General features: G+C 36.4%; 1 protein-coding gene across 1 annotated transcript in view; it reads left to right on the top strand.

The window, feature by feature from the left end:
- Window positions 1–1,386: 1,386 nt before the first annotated feature.
- Window positions 1,387–20,278, top strand: part of Abi2 (abl interactor 2) — a 58,922-nt gene continuing 40,030 nt past the window's right edge. The window contains exons 1-4 of the mRNA XM_026786480.1: window positions 1,387–1,460; window positions 7,419–7,497; window positions 10,236–10,412; window positions 17,991–18,088. Coding sequence (XP_026642281.1) covers window positions 1,387–1,460; window positions 7,419–7,497; window positions 10,236–10,412; window positions 17,991–18,088 — 428 coding nt within the window. The remainder of the gene's footprint in view (window positions 1,461–7,418; window positions 7,498–10,235; window positions 10,413–17,990; window positions 18,089–20,278) is intronic.

Genomic DNA, 20,278 nt, shown 5'->3' with positions numbered 1-20,278 from the left:
ACTTTAACCCCAGCACTGGGGAGGTGGAGACAGGAGCAATGCGGCTGGGCAGAGAGAGGAATATAAAGGGAGAGAGACAGGGACTCACTTGGAGTGTGGAGTCTGAGGTCTGGTGCAGAACAGTGCAGTCTAGGCAGTGAGAATCACCCCTTCAGTCTGAGCATTTCTCTAGTGGCTTACTGCTCTGCTTCTCTAGATCTTCAACTTTAACCCCTATATCTGACTCTGGGTTTTTAATCATTCATGCTACAGTTATATATGGGAAATTTGTGTGCATGTGTGGTATGTGTATACTTGTATATGTATGTTGTGTGAATATATGTGTTATATGTATGTGTGTGGTGCATTCACATGAGTTTGGAGAGGTACCTGCACTGTATGTGTGGGTATGGATGCTGTTAGAAGATTTTGGGTATCTTCTTCTTTTGATTTCTATCTTACTGACTTGAGACAGAGTGTTCTCACTGAAAAATAACCTCACCTTTTTGGCTGGGGTTTGGCCAGTAAGCTCTTGGATTAGAAGAATATTATTCAAATGTCATCATCACTGTCTAAAGCAATCTACAGGTTCAGTGTGTAAAATACCAATGGTATCCTTCACAGAACTAGAATACTCTTAAATTTTATAGGGAATCCCCAATAAACAAAACCAAAACCAATCAGAGTATAATGTAGACTGTGGGGTTTTCTTCTATACATATTTTTTGTAGTTTTATTTTTCTTCTTCTTTTTCTTTTTGGATTTTCGAGACACAGTTTTTCTGTTCAACAGCCCTAGTTGTCCTGGAAATAGCTCTTGTAGACCAGGCTGGCCTTAAATTCAGAGACCCACCTGTTTTTACCTCTCAAGTGCTGGGATTAAAGGTGTACAACATGACATCCTGCCCACAGCAACATTCATTTTTATTAACAACATACATTATTTATGAGACATACATTTTATGTGTGAGAATGAAAGAAAATCAGGTTTCAGAGAGAATTTATACAGGTAGAATTTATACATTCACATCAGTGCTGCCTAAATGATGGAGTTGGGAAGATGTGTATGTATATGCTGCCATTGCTCAAAGTAGTCGTTACAGGATTTTATTTGTACTTACACAAAGATGTATAGTAAACTTGAAAATACCAGTAAATTCATTGAATCATTTAATTTTTGCATTTGCATAACAGTGGTTTTCAGAATGTTTTTGGCTTGGTGTAGGTTCAGTAACAGAAGGTTTCAGGCAAATAAGTTAGTTTGCTGGAAATGAATTATCCTTAAATTAATGATCATTGTTTTTCCCCCTCTAGTCATCAGATAAGCAGCGAGCCCTAGAAGAAACCAAAGCCTACACAACCCAATCCTTAGCAAGTGTTGCGTATCTGATAAACACCTTGGCCAACAATGTCCTACAGATGCTGGATATCCAGGCATCCCAATTACGGAGGATGGAATCTTCAATCAATCATATTTCACAAGTGAGACCTTGTTACTTTTCAATTTGCCTATGAGCAGCACACAGCCTGTTGACTGCCTTTGTTATGCAAGTTAATGCATGTGCTGTTTGGATAATAAAACTTGATATTGTATTGTTTTATGATTCCTTTTGTGATGTCATTACTTTTCTAGTTTGATAGCAAAGTAAATTTGATGGATTTTATTAAAACTCAGTTGCCAAGGTAACTTAATCACTCCTGAAGTGAAAATTTACCTTTTTTTTCCTAGAAAAAAAAAATCTTCTGACAGGTTTTATGTCTTTACAGCTTTACAAATAGACTTGTTAGCTTGGTGGTTAATTTAAGTTTTCTCTTGTTAGGGTTTTTTTTAAGCCCCTTTTTGGTGACTGTCTTAGTCCATGTTCTGTTGGTGTGAAGAGATACCATGACTAAGGCAATTTTTTTTTGTTTTGTTTTTTTGAGACAAGGTTTCTCTGTGTAGCTTTGGAGCCTGTCCTCCCGTCCTGGAACTAGCTCTTGTAGACCAGGCTGGCCTCGAACTCACAGAGCTCCACCTGCCTCTGTCTCCCAAGTGCTGGAATTAAAGGCGTGTGCCACCACCGCCTGGCTGACCATGGCAACTCTTATAAAAGAAAGCATTTAATTAGGGCTGGCGTATAGTTTAGTCCATTGTTACCGTGGCAGGAAGCATGTTGCCAAGCAGAGAGACAGGGTAGAGGAGAGTAACTGATAATTTTTTTTTTGTTGTTTGATTGTTATTTTGGTTTTTGAGACAGGGTTTCTCTGTGTAGCTTTGGAGCCTGTCCTGAACTTGCTCTCTAAACCAGTATGGCCGCAAACTCACAGAGCTCTGTCTACCTGTGTTCCCTGAGTGCTGGGATTGAAGGTGTGGGTCACCACTGCCTGGCGAAAATTGTGTATCTTGATCCATAAGCAGCAGGCAAAGAAACCTCTGGGCCTGGCTTGAGTATTTTTGAAACCTCAAAGTTCGCCCTAGTGACACTTCCTCCAACAGGGACAGACCTACTCCAACAAGGCCACTCCTCCTAATCCCTGTCAAGTATTGCTACTCCTTAATGAATAAGCATTCAAATATGAGACTGTGGGGTTATTTCTATTTAAATTACCATAGTAGTGTTGGGAATTGAACTTAGATTCTTGAACATGCTAAGCTTTATTGCTGTGTTAAACTCCCAGCTCTGAGGAGACAGGTATTTGCTGTGCTTGGCTTTTACAAAGGTCCTGGGAATCTGAAGTCAGTTATCTTCTTTTATAGAAAGCACTTTGCCACTGAGCCATCAAGCAGCTCCTCAAGCTTCCTAAAATTATGCTTTAAACAACCAGTTTAATACAGTTTGATCTTTAGATTGGGAGAATATTATTTTGTGCCAAGAATTGACCCTAAAGGCCTCCTGTATTCTGAGTGTATATTCTAGCACCAAATTGTCTCTAGTTCGGAAAACTTCGGTAAAATAAAGTTTTTTTTTTGTGTGTGTGTGTGTGTTTAGAAAGCAGATACTTAGGAACTACTCCAGAACAGTAATGCCAAATTTAAATGGAACAAATTGTAAATATTTTAGGTATTGTGGGCCACAGTCATCTTATTGTACTACTTTTTAAAACACATGTATCTTTTTTTTGAGGGGAGATAAGATTTTACTGGGTATATTGTTTAGGATGCATGTGTATACATCCTTGTGTTTTTGACAACTTTGTAAGAGTGTTAAACCCCTTCTTAGTTTATGGGCTGTATAAAAAATATGTTCTGTGGCCCTAGGCCTAGACTATCTGACAGACTTTTTTTTGTGAATCTGGAATTTTGAAGAATTGTTCTTCCTTGTCTTGGCAAAGTTTGTCAGTTGCTTTCTTTTGTGTTCTGCTTGTCCAGTTTAGACAACATACTGTCAGCAGGTGGACCACAGTCTGATTCCTGGAGGCAGGATTGCCATTGCAGACTGAGGTAGAGCTAAGAGCTAATGGCTGGCTGTTTTTGCTTTTCTGACTTTCAGGTTGAACTGCAGTATTTGTCGCTGGGTTTTTATTAATCAAGTCCTGGAAAATTAGCTGCTGCTCAGTCTTGGTGTGATGGGAAGGTGTGGGGCTTCTCTAAAGTCCTGGCTGGAGTAGTCTATGAGGCTGGACCATCTTGGCTAACTACTTTGAAGTTGTCCTTAGCATTTTGTAGTCAAGGGGTGATATTTGGGTGATGTTTGTCTGCTTAGGCTTCTAGCATATTTCCCATTGATAGCTGGTCAATTTCATCATTACTTTGTGCTAGAGGGCCTGGTAGACCTGTATGGGATCTGATATGTGTTAGATACAAGGGATGATTTCTATTTCTGATTATTTTTTGTAATTGAATAAATCACAAAGTTAATTCTGAATCATTTGGAATAAGTTCTATTGTTTCAATATGTAAAATAACTTTCTGAATATTGAGTCAGTAACTATATTAAGAGGTTTGCAAAAATCTAATAATACCGTGAGAATAGCATATAATTCTGACTTTTGAACAGAATCCTAGGGCTTTGAGCTACTTTACTTAGATTTCCTGACTTACAGCCTGCCTTTTCTGATTTATTTGAATCAGCATAGAATGTAGGGGCTTTAGAATTGGTGTTTGCTATGTAGAATTGGTGTTTGCTGTGAGGAAGGATCCAATTAGTTCTCTTTCTTTTGGAATATTTGTTGCTAATCTCTTGCAAAAAAAAATTACTGCAAGCTCTTCACCAGTATTTATTTTCTGTCCATAATGAGGTAATTAGTTAAAGGCACCACAATTTCTGCTTGGTCTATTCCTGCTAATTGATGAAGTCTTAATTTCCCTTTCAGAATCAATACAGATTCTTTCTAAATAGGTCTTTAAGTTTTTTGCTCTGTTTGTGTGGCAGAAATGTCCATTTTAAAATATTATCTTCTCTGTGCATGAGAATTCCTGTGGGAGAATACATAGAAAGTAAAATAACCAGAATACAATCAAGCTCTAGATATAAACAATCCACATGTGTATCTTGTAATTTCTTTTCTACCAAAGTCAATTCTCTATCATCCTTAGCTTATAATTTTGTTCGACTAAGTAAATCCTTATCACTTTGTAATGGTTAAAATAAATTGCTTAGTTTTTGAGTTGTCAATCTAATTTTGGGACATAGCCAGTTACTATCTCCTAGCATTTTTTGAAAGTCTTTAAGAGTTCGTATTTGATCTCCCCTGATTTGTACTTTCTCTGATTGAATTTGTAAACCTATTTTATATCTTAGGTAATTAATAGACTCTCTTCTTTGTATTTTTTCAAGAGCAATTTGTAATCCCCAACAAGGCAAAATTTTCTTTACCTCTTCAAACATTTTTTCTAAGGTATCTGAGTCTGAATTAACTAGTAAGATATTACACATATAATGATAAATTTTAGGTTGAGGAAACTGTTTATGAATTATTTATAACAGCTGTTGTACAAATAATGACATAAGGTAATTCTGTTTAACATCCCTTAACTTTCCACTGATAACAGGCTGGGAATTATACATAGGCTCTATGAGGCCAAATTTTTCTCTGTCCTGTTCTTGTGAAGGTATAGTAAAAAAGAAGTCTTTTAAGTTAATAACTATAATAGCCCATCCTTTAGGTAATAATGAAAACAAGGGAATTTGAAGCCATAAAGAACCCATTGGTTGGATTACCTTATTAATAGCTCTTGGATCTGTTATTAATCTCTATATTCCAGATTTCTTTTTAATGACAACTATAGAAGAATTCTAAGGGCTGGTTGATTCTTTAATATGTTGAACATTTAGCTGTTTCTGTATCAGCTGTTCTAATGCCTGTATTTTTCTGATATCAAAGGCCATTGTTCCACCCACACAGGTTTGTCAGTTAACCATTTTAAAGGTAGGGCTGTTGGTACCTTTGAAAGATCAATAGCTGCTGTGTCTTGTTTATGTACAAGAATGGTTGGGGACTATTCTTGATAATATCTTTTAATATTTCTCTCAGAAGCATTTTTTATGATTTGTTTCTGACATTGGAGGAATGTTAATCTAGGTTTTCCATTGTTGTAACAAATCATGACCCCATATTTATTACTATGTTGGCCATATATGGATTTAATTTTCCTATCTGTCTTGTGGCTGTATAGACTCAAACCATCTTGCCCCAAGATAAAGTTCCAATCCCTAGAAGCTGAATATTTACCACTTGAAGAGGCCAATCTGGATACCAAAATTTTGGTGAACTTATTGTTAGATCTGTGCCTGGGTCTAATAAACCTTCAATCACAATGCCATTTATTTGTATTTTTAGCTTTGGTCTTTGCAATTTATAGGAGTTTGCAAAAATACTTGTTTTATGGTCTTTCTGAAAAATTTTTTTTTAATCTGCTGAAGCTGTCTTTCTTCCAGAGCAGTATGGTTTCTCACAATGAGCATTCATTACGTCTTTTAATTGCTTTGTGGAAAGTTTCCCCAGTGCTGACATGGAATGATTGTACCAAATTTGACATGATTGCCTGCAGGATGTCCCCTGAGGCTAACATCCCTTCATTTAATTTTGTCATTTTAAACCATCTGTTGGGGAACCAGGAAAAGCCTGCAGCCATGGGGAGAGGGAGGGAGCCAATGGCCTGTAAAGCGGACATGGGGATGTGTGGAAGAAGCCTGCATGAGAGAAGCAAGGGCATAGGGCCACCTGAATGACAGAGCCAGCCAGCTGTGAGGGGCTAACTCTGGTGGGATTTGGGACCTAGCCACCTGTGGTGTTTGGGGCAAGGGGCAGGGGGCAGGAGGCAGCTGGAGTCTGCTGTAGAGAGGCTGCAATGGGAAAATCCCAGCTTTAGCAGAGGGCTTGGAGGAGGAAGGGAAAGCTAGCCTTGTTGGTGATTCTGGTGACTACAAAGCCAGCAGTGAGCTGCTGCATCATGATCTTGTGCCCCGTGGTGGATGCCAGATGAAGTATTTATCTAATTATTCTTTATCAGTAAAAACTTGGGAGCTAAATATTGGGGTAAGAATCTGAGTGATCAGAGAAGCTGTGGAGAAGTGACCAGTGACCGCCTATCTCTGTCCTTCCTTCATCCAGAAGGGGGTGAGAATCTTTCTGAGCCCCACCCTACTACTTCTTGTGTGTCTCTCTATGTCTTTGGTCCTCCAAACCTCTATGGCTAATTTTGGTCTGCTTAGTAGCTCTGCCCTCTGATTCAAAGATAAACTTTATTGACAGTCTTGAGTGTGATCAAAATATCTCACAACAGCTGAGTCATTTCACTGGCACCCTGTTAGCTTTTCAGATAGATGATTTATGGAAGATGTTAGTTTGGAGCATATTTGTAATTTGAGTAATTAAATTCTTAGTTGAAATATATTTTAAAAAACACTTAAATTTAGCTAATCAACTGTAACTGATGGGCAGCTATTTTCCTGCACTGATGGGCAGCTAACTGAGGTAGCTATTCATTAAGGGTTTATTCTAAATTATCAGTGGTAGTAGAAAACAACAATATGTGGATAAAAGTAATTTTTTTTGAGACTTTTTTTTTTTTTGTAATAACTATGGCTCTCGTGAAACTCACGCTGTAGATCAGGCTGGCCTCGGAACTCACAGAGATCTGCCTGTCTCTGTCTCTCAAATACTGGGATTAAAGGTGTATGCCACCACTGCCTGGCTTTATTTTATTTTTAATTATGTGCCTGACTAAACCGAAATATTTTATATAGTGCCTTCCTGTCAGAGCTGGGTTCTGAGCAAGTTACTTGGATTCAGGAAGGAGATGTGGGGCTGGGACTCAGGATAAAGGAGCTTTAGGAGTCAGGGTGGTTACTTTAAAGCAAAGGGAAGCTAGTTTTGGTAGTGTGTCGATGTATTCGGTGGGGACACCAGCAGCATGCAACACCAACTTAGCAGTAATGGAAACTGGAAAAACTAATTAGTAAGCATCTGTGAGAGAGTAGATATTTAAGTCCTCCCAATTGTGGTGATAGTCCACAGATCTGTAGCAATAGTCGTACTGTTAGGAGCTCTGTACTGCATTGGTTTTGCTCACTGGCTGAACATGTACTTGCCACAGGTAAGTGCTCTTACTGAGACCTTTTCTAAATTTATTTTAGTAAAATTGTTAACTTTAGAATTCTAGGATGAAGTTTTTATGTTTTCAACTACAAACAATTTCTTTGTAAACATTACTATGGAACCTGTGCTTCCAAAGGTTCAGAGTTGTATTAAGAAGACAAAAGTGATAACTGAGAGCTTGTCGCTTGATCTCAGGAAAGCATGTTTCCATTTCAGGAAAACACTTCACTAAATATCCTTTAAAACATTTTTAAATTCAAATTTTGTGTTATGTGTATGGATGCTTTGTCTGCATGTATGTTTATGTTTATATACCTTGTGCAAGCTTGGTCTCCAAGAGGCCTGAAGATTATATCTAGTCTCCTGAAACTGGATTTATAGACCGTTGTGAGCTGCTGGGTGGGTTCTGGGAATTAATCACAGGTCTTTTTGAAGAATAGGCAGTGCTCTTTACTGCTGAGCCACCTCTCCAGCCCCTCAAAACCTTTTAAGTTGATAGCCGTTAAGGTTAGATGATAAGTATGGGTTGGTGTTATTACTTTTGCTGTTGTTTGTTGCATTTTAGGGCTTATAAAAATAAGGGTAGTGTCTTATGTAATGGAGTTGGCTTTGATATCAGCATATAGTGAAGGCTGACCTTGAATTTTTGATCTTCTTGTCTCCAACCTAAGTGCCAGGATTATAGGCTTTGTAGGTGATTGCTGAAAACCTCAGTGATCATTGTACCCAGGACTACCAATCCAGGCATGGCACCACCCACAATAGACTGGGCTTTCCTACATCAATCACTAATTAAGAAAATGTCCTTTGTCAGTTGCGGGGTTGGTGAAGATCTTCTTTCTTTGTGTCTTAGTGACAGTGTCCTTTGCTTTACAGAAGCTTCTCAGTCTCAGGAGGTCCCATTTATTCAATGAGGCCCTTAATGTCTGTGCTGCTGGGGTTTGAGGACTACTGAGAACTCAAGAACAATGGCAATGGGTTTTTGATCCTACTGCACATACTGGCTTTGGGGGAGCCTGGGCAGTTTGGATGCTCAACTTACTAAACCTGGATGGAGGTGGGCGGTCCTTGGACTTCCCACAGGTCAGGGAACCCTGATTGCTCTTCAAGCTGATGAGGGAGAGGGACTTGATCGGGGGAGGGGGAAGGAAATGGGAGGCGGTGGTGGGGAGGAGGCAGAAATCCTTAATAAATAAATAAATTTAAAAAGAAAAAGAAAAAAAAAAGAAAATGTCCTAAAGACTTTCTCAATTGGGGTTACCTTCTCTCGGTTGACTTTGGCTTTCATCAAGTTGAAGAAAAATCCAGCCAGCATAAGTAGTCACAATTGTTTGAATCAGAAGTTCTAGACCTTTGGTTTTTGATGTGTGCAGGTTTACTCTCATAAGATGTTTGGCAACATTAGACAGTTTTGCTTGTTTTCAGAGTGGGAAGTGTTGTAGTTTTTGTCTACCCATCACACATAATAGCAAATATGATTAAAGGAACAGTAAACGGTACTTACATTCTTTTTTTTTTTTTTTTTTTTTTTTTTGGTTTTTCGAGACAGGGTTTCTCTGTGGTTTTGGAGCCTGTCCTGGAACTAGCTCTTGTAGACCAGGCTGGTCTCGAACTCCCAGAGATCCGCCTGCCTCTGCCTCCCGAGTTTTGGGATTAAAGGCGTGCGCCACCACCGCCCTGCCTGTCCTGACACTTTTTGTAGACCAGGCTGGCTTCCAGTTTAGAGATCTACCTGCCTCTTCCAGTCCTGAATTCAAGCCTTATGCTACCACTTCCAGCACATTCTTATTACATTAAAAATACTTGTTGCTTATAGACTACAAAATCACAGCTTCTTATGTAAAATGGTACATTAATGTTTAAATTTCCTGAGAATTTTATTCTTTGTTAGCAAACAATACAAGACTATATGTAAAAGTATATATCATTTGTACAAAATAATGTTTCTGTGAACACTTGATAAATATTAATGAAATATTTGGTCAGCGTTGTGTTATAAACAACTTGCTGAAGCAAACAAACTTTTCTGTCAAATTGATTACTTTTGTGTGTGTGTGGGGGGGTGTTGGATACTGGGAATTGAATTAGGGCCTCATAGTGAAGTTTTGTATCCCTGACTCTAGCCTTCGATCATGTGTTTTGTTTTGTTTTTTTGAGACAGGGTTCCTCTGTGTAGTGCTGTCTGTCCTGGTATTTTCTTTGTAGACCAGGCTGGACTCAAACTCAGATTCACCTGCCTCTGCCTTCTAAGTGCTGGGGTTAAGGTGAGCCTATATAAAGAGATGAGTGTGATGTGCACTTGTAATTGCAGTGCAGGGAGGCAGAAACAGACATAATGCCTGGGACTTGTTGGCCAGCCAGTTTAAACAAATTAGCAAAACCTGTTTCTCAGTGGGTTGACTTCTGGTCTCCACTTGTACAAGCATGCACATATACAACCCTTCAAGTGATCATACACCCTTAAGTGCCTATATGTGTGCGTTTGCAAGCCTGCACTCTTGTACACATGCACATTTTAAGTTCTGCTTTTATCGTGTGGCCTACAAAAATCAGGTGGTTGCCCAGATTAGGCCTGAGGGTATGCTTTGGCAACCCTTGCATTAGGTTAAAATGAATAAAGACAGTAGTCTATAGAGAAGATAGTTTATGAAATGTATATGAAAGAATGTTAAATCTCCAGGTGTTTATTATTTATTGGATGCCAGAGCTGTCTTTGTATTATCTTTTCTTTTGCAGACAGTTGATATTCATAAAGAGAAAGTTGCAAGAAGAGAAATTGGTATTTTGACTACCAATAAAAATACTTCAAGAACCCATAAGATTATTGCACCAGCTAACCTTGAGCGACCAGTTCGTTATATTCGAAAACCTATTGACTATACAATTCTAGATGACATTGGACATGGGGTAAAGGTAGGTGTAGTTTTTACAAGCTTTCAAAAGTAGCAGTCTGTAGTGGAACCCTAGAAAATTAAAGTTTGTTTGATTTCCTAAAGAAACAAATCTTGACACAGTTGTGAAGATTGCTTTTTGCTTACTACTGTTAACTATTGTGTCCTTAAGGATTTCTAGTGTTGTGTTTTCAGGAACAGTCATCTTTCAATGAGATTTGTTTAGTTATGGTGGTAACTTCCATAGATCAGATAAAGTATGATATAGTTGTGTTATTCTTTTAATGATTTAATATGGCAGAAAAACCATCCAGCATATTACTAAAATGTTTTTCTTATATCAAAAATTTATCAGCATACTTTTGCTATTAGTTTTCAGAACAGCATGTTATTAAACATGAACTTGCTTTATTTTTTCCTAGGATAATTTTATTTCAACCTTTTGGATAGGAATAGTATTGTAGATAAAAGTTACAAATTATTGTTTATTTCCAATTCTTTTAAATTTGTAACATTATTTATTTTGGCCATCTTTTAAAGATAATTGAGTATCTAGTACGTATATGAAGTACCATGATCAAAATTATGGCGTATTGGGATGTGGCCTAGCAGGAGATTATAAGCTTTTCATACACAAAGCCTGTGTTCTAGCACTAGCACTTAAGACACCTAACACCACAGCTGAGTAAAAGTGTACTTCCTGGATACAATTTAGAGCTGCCGCTGAGTACATTATTTACAGTTTATATTTCAGTAGTGAGTAGAAAAACACAAGTATGACTTCAAATAAATATACACATATGTCTATCTTGAAGCTGTATAGTTCATGTATATTTTATTTTCTGATATAAATCTATTTGTATAAAACATATACCATCATTTTGGCCAGAAATCAGTAAATTCAAATTTAATGTTTATCTTTTTACACATAAAATATACACATAAAATATGAATTTAATTTATCTAACAACTTTTATTTCAGTTTTTTTTGTTTTTTGATTTTTTTTTTTGAGATAGGGTTTCTCTGTGTAGCTTTTGAGACTGTCTTGGAACTTGCTCTGTAGACCAGGTTGACCTTGAATTCAGAGATCTGCCTGCCCTGCCCTCCAAGTGTGGGATTAAAGGAGTCACTGTCGTCTAGCCTCTCTTCCTTCCTTCCTTTCCTCATTCCTTTTACTCTATGTCTCTCTTTTTTTCCTTTTCTTCCCCGCCAGCCCCCCAGTTTAAGCTCTGTCTAGCCTTGAACTCACAGTGATCAGCCTGCCTCTGCCTCCAGAGTGTTGGGATTAAAGGTGTGTACTTCCACACCCTGCTTATTCAGAGTTAAGCACAATTATCTGGAATTTGATATTTAATTTTGTAGTTGATTCATACATATATTTTAATGTCTAATTAAAGCATATTCAAATAGGATATATAACTAAATGGTTAATTAAAACTGTAATTTCTTTAACTTGGGAAAGTTTGTTGAAGACTAATAGCTACTTAATAGAATGTTGTAGACTGCTGCCAGCATCTGATGCCAGAAGGTACTTGTAATATAAAATTAGTGCTATTCATATAATAAAAGATGATTCTGTCATGTAATTCTTGTTTAATCTGTGAAATAAAATATTTTTCTTTTAGGATTATAGCCTCTGTTGTTTGTACTTTAGTGTTTAGTGGTCATTAATTTGAAGAACTCTTTAAAGGAATTAAAGTTTTGAATAAAATAGTGTCTTACTGTCATCAATGAAACTCCTGTTCATGACACATTCTGCTTTAACCACTCTTTCTATGACCTACTGAAACATTATTTTGTTAATGCTGATTGCTTAACTTGTTTTTCTTTGTTTTCTTTTTTTGTCTTCACATCTTGAAGTTCCAACTAACCTTTCAATGCCTTTTTTCCTTACCTCTTTTATTTGCTCCATTAATGCATTAAGTGGTTGCTTAGATTTAAGGTAAGAGATTCCAGGGCTGTATTTCCATTCTGTGTTCTTATGTAGAATATTACATATGGGGAGTAAAAAGATATTTTTCATTTGGCCTTTTAAAGCCAACAAATTAGTTCTCTTTATTTTGGTCTAGCAACTTTGTTGTCTGTGTTCATGTTCCCTGAGGGTAGGTATTGTTGTCTGTTTTGTTCATTGCCCTGTTCTTTGTACCTAGAACAGTACTGAACACACAATAGGTAATTAGTAAGTATTTTCTGAATAAATGGGTACTTTCATAAAATTGAAATATGTTATTCTATAGTAAAGTATTATGAGATAAAATTATCTGTGTCTTTATAAATGTGAAAACTTTGTTACTGATTGGAGGGCCAACTAATATGCTGTATTTAACCCTCCCCTGTGTAATAGCCTTTTATTCTATAAATGGTGGCTTTCATTATATAATTATATGGTATAATACAAAAAATTATAAAGCAAAAATATATCATCATATGCTTTTTTTAAGTTGCAGTACATTTTACAAAAAGTCCTTTAAAATGGTTGTATAAAATATATTTCAATATAAACTCAAGTCTTTTTAAAGGTGAATATTATTTGTATGTACAACATCCAAAGTTCATGATAATGTTTAAAAAATACAAATTAAGCATTAGAGATAGGGTTTGGAAGGTATCTCTCAGTGCTAGAACACTTGCCTAGCGAGTAGAAGGCCCAAACCAACCAACCAACCAACCAACCAACCAACCAACCAACCAACCAACCAACCAACCAACCAAAGTAAAACAAACAAACAAACAAACAAATCAATCAATCAATCAATCCACACCCAAACAAAGCAAAGTGTTGTTTCCTGTTGTGACTTGTGTTATAGTTTAGTGTTTTGAAGGATCCTTGAGAAAAGCATTTCAACTATACTCAAGAAGCCTATCAAATACAGTGTCACTAAAATGATTTTCATCAAATTTATCATGCATTTTTTTTATTACCCAAATTTTGTGATTTCTTTTCAAATAGGTTTTTGTTGTCACTCTGTAGTTTGCCGTAGTTAGTCATAAGCAACAGACAGGATGACTGTACTACCTAAAATTAACCAAGGCCATAAAAATTTGCCTGGTCATGGCAGGTAGATCTGACAGGAGAAAAATAAAGTTACACTGGAGAACAGGCTCTAAGCGTTCCCTTGTTGGTAACCTAGGGATGTGAAATTGTGGGGAGGTTCCTTCTGTTTCAAATGGCTAAATTACAGTGAAATAGACTAAAAAAAAGTAGGCAGTATTCAAATTTTGGGTTTTGGTCTGTTCACCTACAAAGTGATAGCAGTGCCCAGAAGTAGTGTACCTGAAGAAAGACACAGAAATAGGCCGACCTCTTTTCTTGATGCTTAGCCTTGTGGAAGCCGCTTTCCATGCTTTTTCTCTAGGTTGGGCTGTGTTTCTTTCTTCACCTTGAATATCTGTTTTCATGTAAGAGATCGGTTGCATGAAGGCATACTAACTAGAAATTTCCCAGTAAGATGCCTCAATGTTTTTCCTCTTTTAACCAAAATGCTTCATACTAGCATCTCTAAGGATTTCACTAATATAGTTAATAATTATACTACATGGTACTATAGCAAAGGATAATGCTAGACAGGAAAGTATGGGCTTTGCCTGTTTTCCCTCTTCCTCTAATCCATATATATATATATATAAAATTGTTCATAGCCCTCTTTTTTCCTCTCTGTATTTAAATGTATTTTTCTTAAAAAAAAAAAAAAAAGACAGGTGACCAAACCCAGGGCTTTGAGCATACTAAGTATGAACTTAACTACTGATTCTACATCCCCCATCTCCAGATCCTTTCTTGTTAGGGTCTCATGTTATTCCAAACTGACTTTGAATTTACTGTGTAACTGGGGCTGGCTAGCCTTGAACTACTATCTTCTGTCTCAACCTCCAAGTGATAAAATTACAGACAGGTGATCTGTTTACTTTCCCCTTCCCTCTTTCCACCACCCCTTTGTTTACAGTCAGCTCCGTTTTCTCTATGAAACATTCTATTGTGTAACTCTGAAGATATCCATTGCCACGTTGACTCAGCAGGTACGGCTATCCATATAAGACCTTACAAGATTAGACTCACTACACCTCTCTTGGAATGATGAAGAAAGCCCAAGGGGTAGATCCTGGAGTTTGCTCACCAGGTTCTTTTTTTAAAAATATTTATTTATTTATTTATGTATTTATTTATTTATTATGCATGCAATATTCGGTCTGTGTGTATGCCTGCAGGCCAGAAGGGGGCACCAGACCCCATTACAGGTGGTTGTGAGCCACCATGTGGTTGCCGGGAATTGAACTCAGGACCTTTGGAAGAGCAGGTAATGCTCTTAACCTCTGAGCCATCTCTCCAGCCCTGCTCACCAGGTTCTTATCCTCCTCAAGAATAAACAAGTGCTTAACAACTTCTAGAGGAGGTTCTGGAGGCTGGTGTAGTTGCCTGTAAGTTGTCATGCTCTGTTAGCAGCCCCTCTCTCATGCTTCTGTAACTCCAGTTAAACCCAGCAGTTCATCAAGCCAGACTTGGATGAAACCCCCTTTCCATTTGCAGTGACCTGTGGTCATTTGTCACTTGACGATGGAAGCATATTTTGTAAGGTAACTTTGTTAGCTGTTTTGTTGCTGAGTGAACATCAAGGAAGTGTACATGAATAGAGTATGATAGCATAAACAAATGTAATCCCATACAAGGGAGATGCAAGATGGAGACACAAGGATCTCCAGAAGTTTGTTCACCAGGTAGGCTGGTAAACTCAGTAGCAAAGGGATCCTGTTTTAGACAAGGTGGAAAAACAGTAAGGATTATACCCAAAGGTTCTTGTCTGACTTTTACATGTATTCTGTGGTATGCATGTGCCTGCAGATGTGTGTATATAAACATGCACACTCACATATGCACACATGCATTTATGTGTACGTCAAGAGGAATTACTGTTATAAATTGGTTGCAGCAGTGTATGCACACACATATTTCAGGAGGAGGTACTATGACAAAATGGATGCAGTTTTGTTTTTCTTTTTGACATGGTATGTACATGTATGCAAGCACACTTGCACGTGTTTCCTACAACAAGCATGGTAATTTAGTCAGATGTTTTGCTAATTGTCAGGAAATATGTTCTCTAAAATACCTCAGCTTCTTTTAGTATCATGATACCTATTCAGTAAAGAATTTTTGAACAAATTATTTTAGATATGAATATTTAATTATAGTTTTAAATTTGCCTTTATAAAGAAATAAAGTGTTTTTGTCAATTCTTACTATTAATTTTTTGTATTCATATTCTCTGTACTTATTGTTGTCTTATGTAGCACAGAGAAAAATTTCCTTGAGAAAATTCTGATAAACTTAGCTTAATAAGATGGTAGTACAATGTCAGTGATGAATAAAACATGGTGGTTTGGACATTACAGGCACCTAGGTTCTTAAGTGATTTATCGCTCATCCAACTCATTAACCAAACAAATAACAATCATTTCAGGATTTTATAGATTATAAAATGTATTCATTTTTTGTTTATATATGCCCATCAAATTTTAACTAAAATTTTATTTTGCTTTTATTATTAGGGTAGATTTGAAGACTTAGAGAAGGTACTGCAATTTAAATAAAAGCACCTTGCGTATTGAAACCAAAATCAAATTATAGTTGGAAGGTTATCTTCAAGTATCTTAGCTATCCCATATATAGAATAAAATTCTCTTTTATTCTTTTTCTGTTTTCGCTCCTTTTCCTTCCTGTTTCTAGCAAACTGAATTGTAGTTTAGTGTTTGGTTCACTTCTCCCTCATCACTTATAGTAACTTTGGGTTTTATGTTGTTTAAGGTTGAGCTTAAAGGACTTTAGTTACAACTTAAATCTTGTGGTATCATAAATTAAAACTTGCTGTTTTTAAAAGTTAAAGAGGTTATTTGTCAGATTACTTATAAAATTTTCTTCAAATGTGAATTGACTTTTTGGAAGTGTCTTCTGACATTTTAGATAAATTCACAACCCTCTGCTTATTAAAGAAGGCAATGACAGGGTAATTCATTTGTTTGATGATTCGTATTTACTGCTAATGCTTTACTTTAAAATAATAACATTTCAAAGGCACCATTTGTCATTAAATACTGTTTCAACATCACACACAACTTGTTCACTGGGCTATTCATTTGAAGAATTTATTGCTTGATATATTATTTCTTGCTTATTTGGATAAGTAATAATTATTATTTTAGAACTTAAAAATATCTACCCTAGTCATAGTTAATTTTGACAGCCTCAGTACTCTGATATGAGTAAGATTCATTTTCATTTTCATAAAATTTAAAATTGGTCAGATTTGGTGGTATACATCCTTAATCCCAACACTTGGGAGGCAGAGACAGGCTGATCTCTGTGAATGCAAGGCCAGCCTGATCTCCATAGGTTAGCTAGGGCTACATAATGAGAATCTGCCATATATATATATAAAAATATATATATTTAAATATATATTTATACATTTTATATCTTTATATAAAAATATTTATAAATATATATTTTAAAATTAAAGTTGTCTCTTCCAGCTTCAGTGGTATATTTTATCCTTTTATGTTGTAAGTATAAATTTAATTCTGAAGACAGTATAATGAGGAACTTGAGATTCCTTAAATGTGTTTTGAAGGTAGCAATTCAAGACAATAGGGACTTAAAGAGAGCATGTGTGAGTTTACTTTGTTGATCTATTAGTAGTCTCAGACAGTGTGAGCTTGCATTGCACTGTATTCCTTCCTGACTCCTTATAAGATAGCTGGATGTTTAGGGTTTTGTGAGTGCTGGCATATGGCGTGATTATTCCCAGGTTGCCCATCTTTCCTGTGTTTGGAATTTCAGTTGGGAATAGAATTATGAATGCAGTCATGGTCCATCTCTGACTTGAGACTATGTTACACTGTTTCATTCCGCAATTAACCTCTACTTTGGGCCTGTGTGGGTTTAATTCCCACTAGAAGTCACACAATGATGGTGGCTTTTATATTGTCAGTGATGGGTTACCTCAGCCCTAACATTGCCTTGAACTTCTAGCAGCGTTCAGGTAGGTATTTTCCTTGTAAGGAGAACATTAAATCTGAATTGTGAGAGTATTTCACATGTTTAAAGAGCTGAACTTTTCTTTGTACATCATACAACTGAACATATGCATATTACATATTTTTTAGTTGAGAAACATGCTTTATGATATACTTGCTATACATTTGGGAAACAGTCCCCAAATGAAGAATTGATTTAAATTTAAAATAAATTGTTTTTACTTGAGTTATTTTTTGTTACCACTAAAGTTTTTAGAACTATATTTTGTGATTATAGCTGAGTGTAATATCCAATAGTCTAACCAGTGATCTGTTGGTGTGATGACCTAATGGCAAATAAATTCTTCACATACAAGTTTGAAATAATTTGAAAATTTTTTTAGGAAGAGTCCTTTGAGTACAACTACAGAATAGTAGAGTAGAAATTGCATATGAAGTGCATGGCCTCTTGTTTTTTGTTTTTGTTTTTTTGTTTTTGTTTTTTAATTTAACCTTCCCCTTCTTATTTTCCAAATGCCACTTTGTTTTACTGCATAGAAATTAAGTGGTGTTTCCTTCAACATTTGTTAGGTGAGCACACAGAATATGAAGATGGGTGGGCTGCCACGTACAACACCTCCTACTCAGAAGCCCCCAAGTCCCCCCATGTCAGGAAAAGGGACACTTGGGTGAGTAATACAGTAATAGATCATAGAAAACCATGTCATGTACTATTGTGCTTAAGAAAAAAAATCTGTGTAAATTAATAGGGAGAGTTATTCGTATTGTTACCTTTGTGTGTTCATCCGTCCGTCTGTCCAACCCCCCCCCCCTTCTTTGGTAAGCACGTCTTTATACTTTAAAAGTGATTGTTTGGAAGTTATTCTTGTAGTGAGTTTTAAATTGTGATAAAATCCTAGCCTAAATTCATGGCTAGTTATAAAGTGAAGTCTAACTTCATTCTTTTTTCTTAGAAAATTTTAATAATCTTTTATATTGCAGTTGCATTTATCAGGTTGTCCTTGTCAAGAGGCTATGTGGATTTGTAACTTGTTATAGTTTGGAGTTGATTTTATTTTGTAAGTTAGAAGGAAAGTGTGACTTTTTTCTTGTGTAGTGTCTTCGCTTTATCATGATTGAGGTTTGTGATTAGGTGGGTGTGATACAGTCTAGGAGCCAGCTGGTGCGATTCTGGTGTCGCTCTGCTGTCTGTGCTGTGGTCCTGTCATCAGTTCGTCAACAGTTCAGTTTTTTTCACCTGTAAAGGGGGTGATATTTGTCCTCTATCAAGTTTCCATGATCACCGTATTGCAAATTGGATTTTTAAAAATGTATAAGACACATTTTTAAATGGCAGTGGTGGCAAATGCCTTTAATCCCTGCACTCGGGAGGCAGAGGCAGGCAGATCTCTGTGAGTTCGAGGCCTGCTTGGTCTCCAAAGCTACAGAGAAACCCCGTCTCGAAAAACCAAAAAAGAAAAAAAAAAAAGTATGACAAGGCAAATGCTTTCAGAACTATTGTCTTTGTGATATTTTCTCAAAAAGAAAAAAAAGGATGAGAACCAAGTGGAAACCATAAACAACAACAACATGCCCCTCCTCCCCCCGCCAAGCACTTGGATTTGAATAGGACAGAAACAAATTGAAATATAAAGGAGGATAATTTTGGAAAGTGATTATAGTTTGGTCAGTGGAAAGCAAAACAAAAAGGTGAAGCCAAAAATATGATGGTTTTAATTAATTAATTAATTTATTTTTGCTTTTTAAGCCAGGTGTTACTACATATTGTAGTCTATATTAATCTTGAACTCATGATCCTCCTTCCTCAAATTTTGGAATGCTGGGATTACAGGTTTGTGCCTGTAATCCAGTTTAGGCTTTATCCAGAATGATCTTTTTGTTCTTAGAATGCACAGGAAAGAATCTAGTAGGTCAAATAAGATTTAACTTCCAGGTAGAATGAAAATGACATTGTAGGGTGTGATGGTTGCAGAGAAAGTGTTTGCTATGTTTTCTTGTAAACAAATGCATATTTATTTCCTCGGGTGTACTACTTAATGGAATTTGTAAATGTTTAAGTTAATGTTGTTATCAAGTCTCTAGTAAAATTAAAATCTCTTCTACACTCAGATTTTGAACTCATACTTAATGTACCAGGGATGTGTTTTCTTGGGTATTAGCAGGAGTTCAGTTGCTCCTTGGAGATCAGAGTGGCTAAGTTCCATTTGTCCATTTGACGATCTTGGCCTGTTTTCTTTAGTCTTTGCCTAATCACTATATTTTTCCTCTTCTTTTTGCTTACTTTGTTTTACTTTTATAACCTTGTTTGTGTCATTGTTTTTCTGTATAACTTGAAGTTAGTGAAGATAGAATGAAACATTTTAGTGTATAGAAAACATTGTCAAAAGTAGACTTTAGAGATTAATTATCTAATATAATTATATAAATTTATATATACATTCTAATTTTAAAGATGCTTGAATTTTTAAAAAATAATTTCAATTCAGAGTCGTAGCATTGCTTCCTTTCCTTTTGACGTAATAGCATATATACTTTTATTTATTTTGAATTATTAATTATTTTGTTTATTGAAAAATACCCGAGGGAAGTAGAGTCAACAGTGCCTTTGAAATATAATCTCATTTCAGTGGTGGTGGCACCTGCCTTTAATACCAGCATTCAGGAAGCAGAGGCAAGTAAATCTCTGTGAGTTTGAGAAGTGAGTTCTAGGACAGTCAGGGCTATACAGAGAAACCCTGACTGGAAAAATCAAAGAACTGGAAGGAAAAAAAAAAGAAAAAACAAACAAAAACAAGGAAGGAAGGAAGGAAGGAAGGAAGGAAGGAAGGAAGGAAGGAAGGAAGGAAGGAAGGAAGGAA

This window comes from Microtus ochrogaster, linkage group LG4 (genome assembly GCF_000317375.1).
Source record: "Microtus ochrogaster isolate Prairie Vole_2 linkage group LG4, MicOch1.0, whole genome shotgun sequence".
Lineage (NCBI taxonomy): Eukaryota > Metazoa > Chordata > Mammalia > Rodentia > Cricetidae > Microtus > Microtus ochrogaster.
This window is presented reverse-complemented; position numbering and strand designations above follow the sequence as displayed.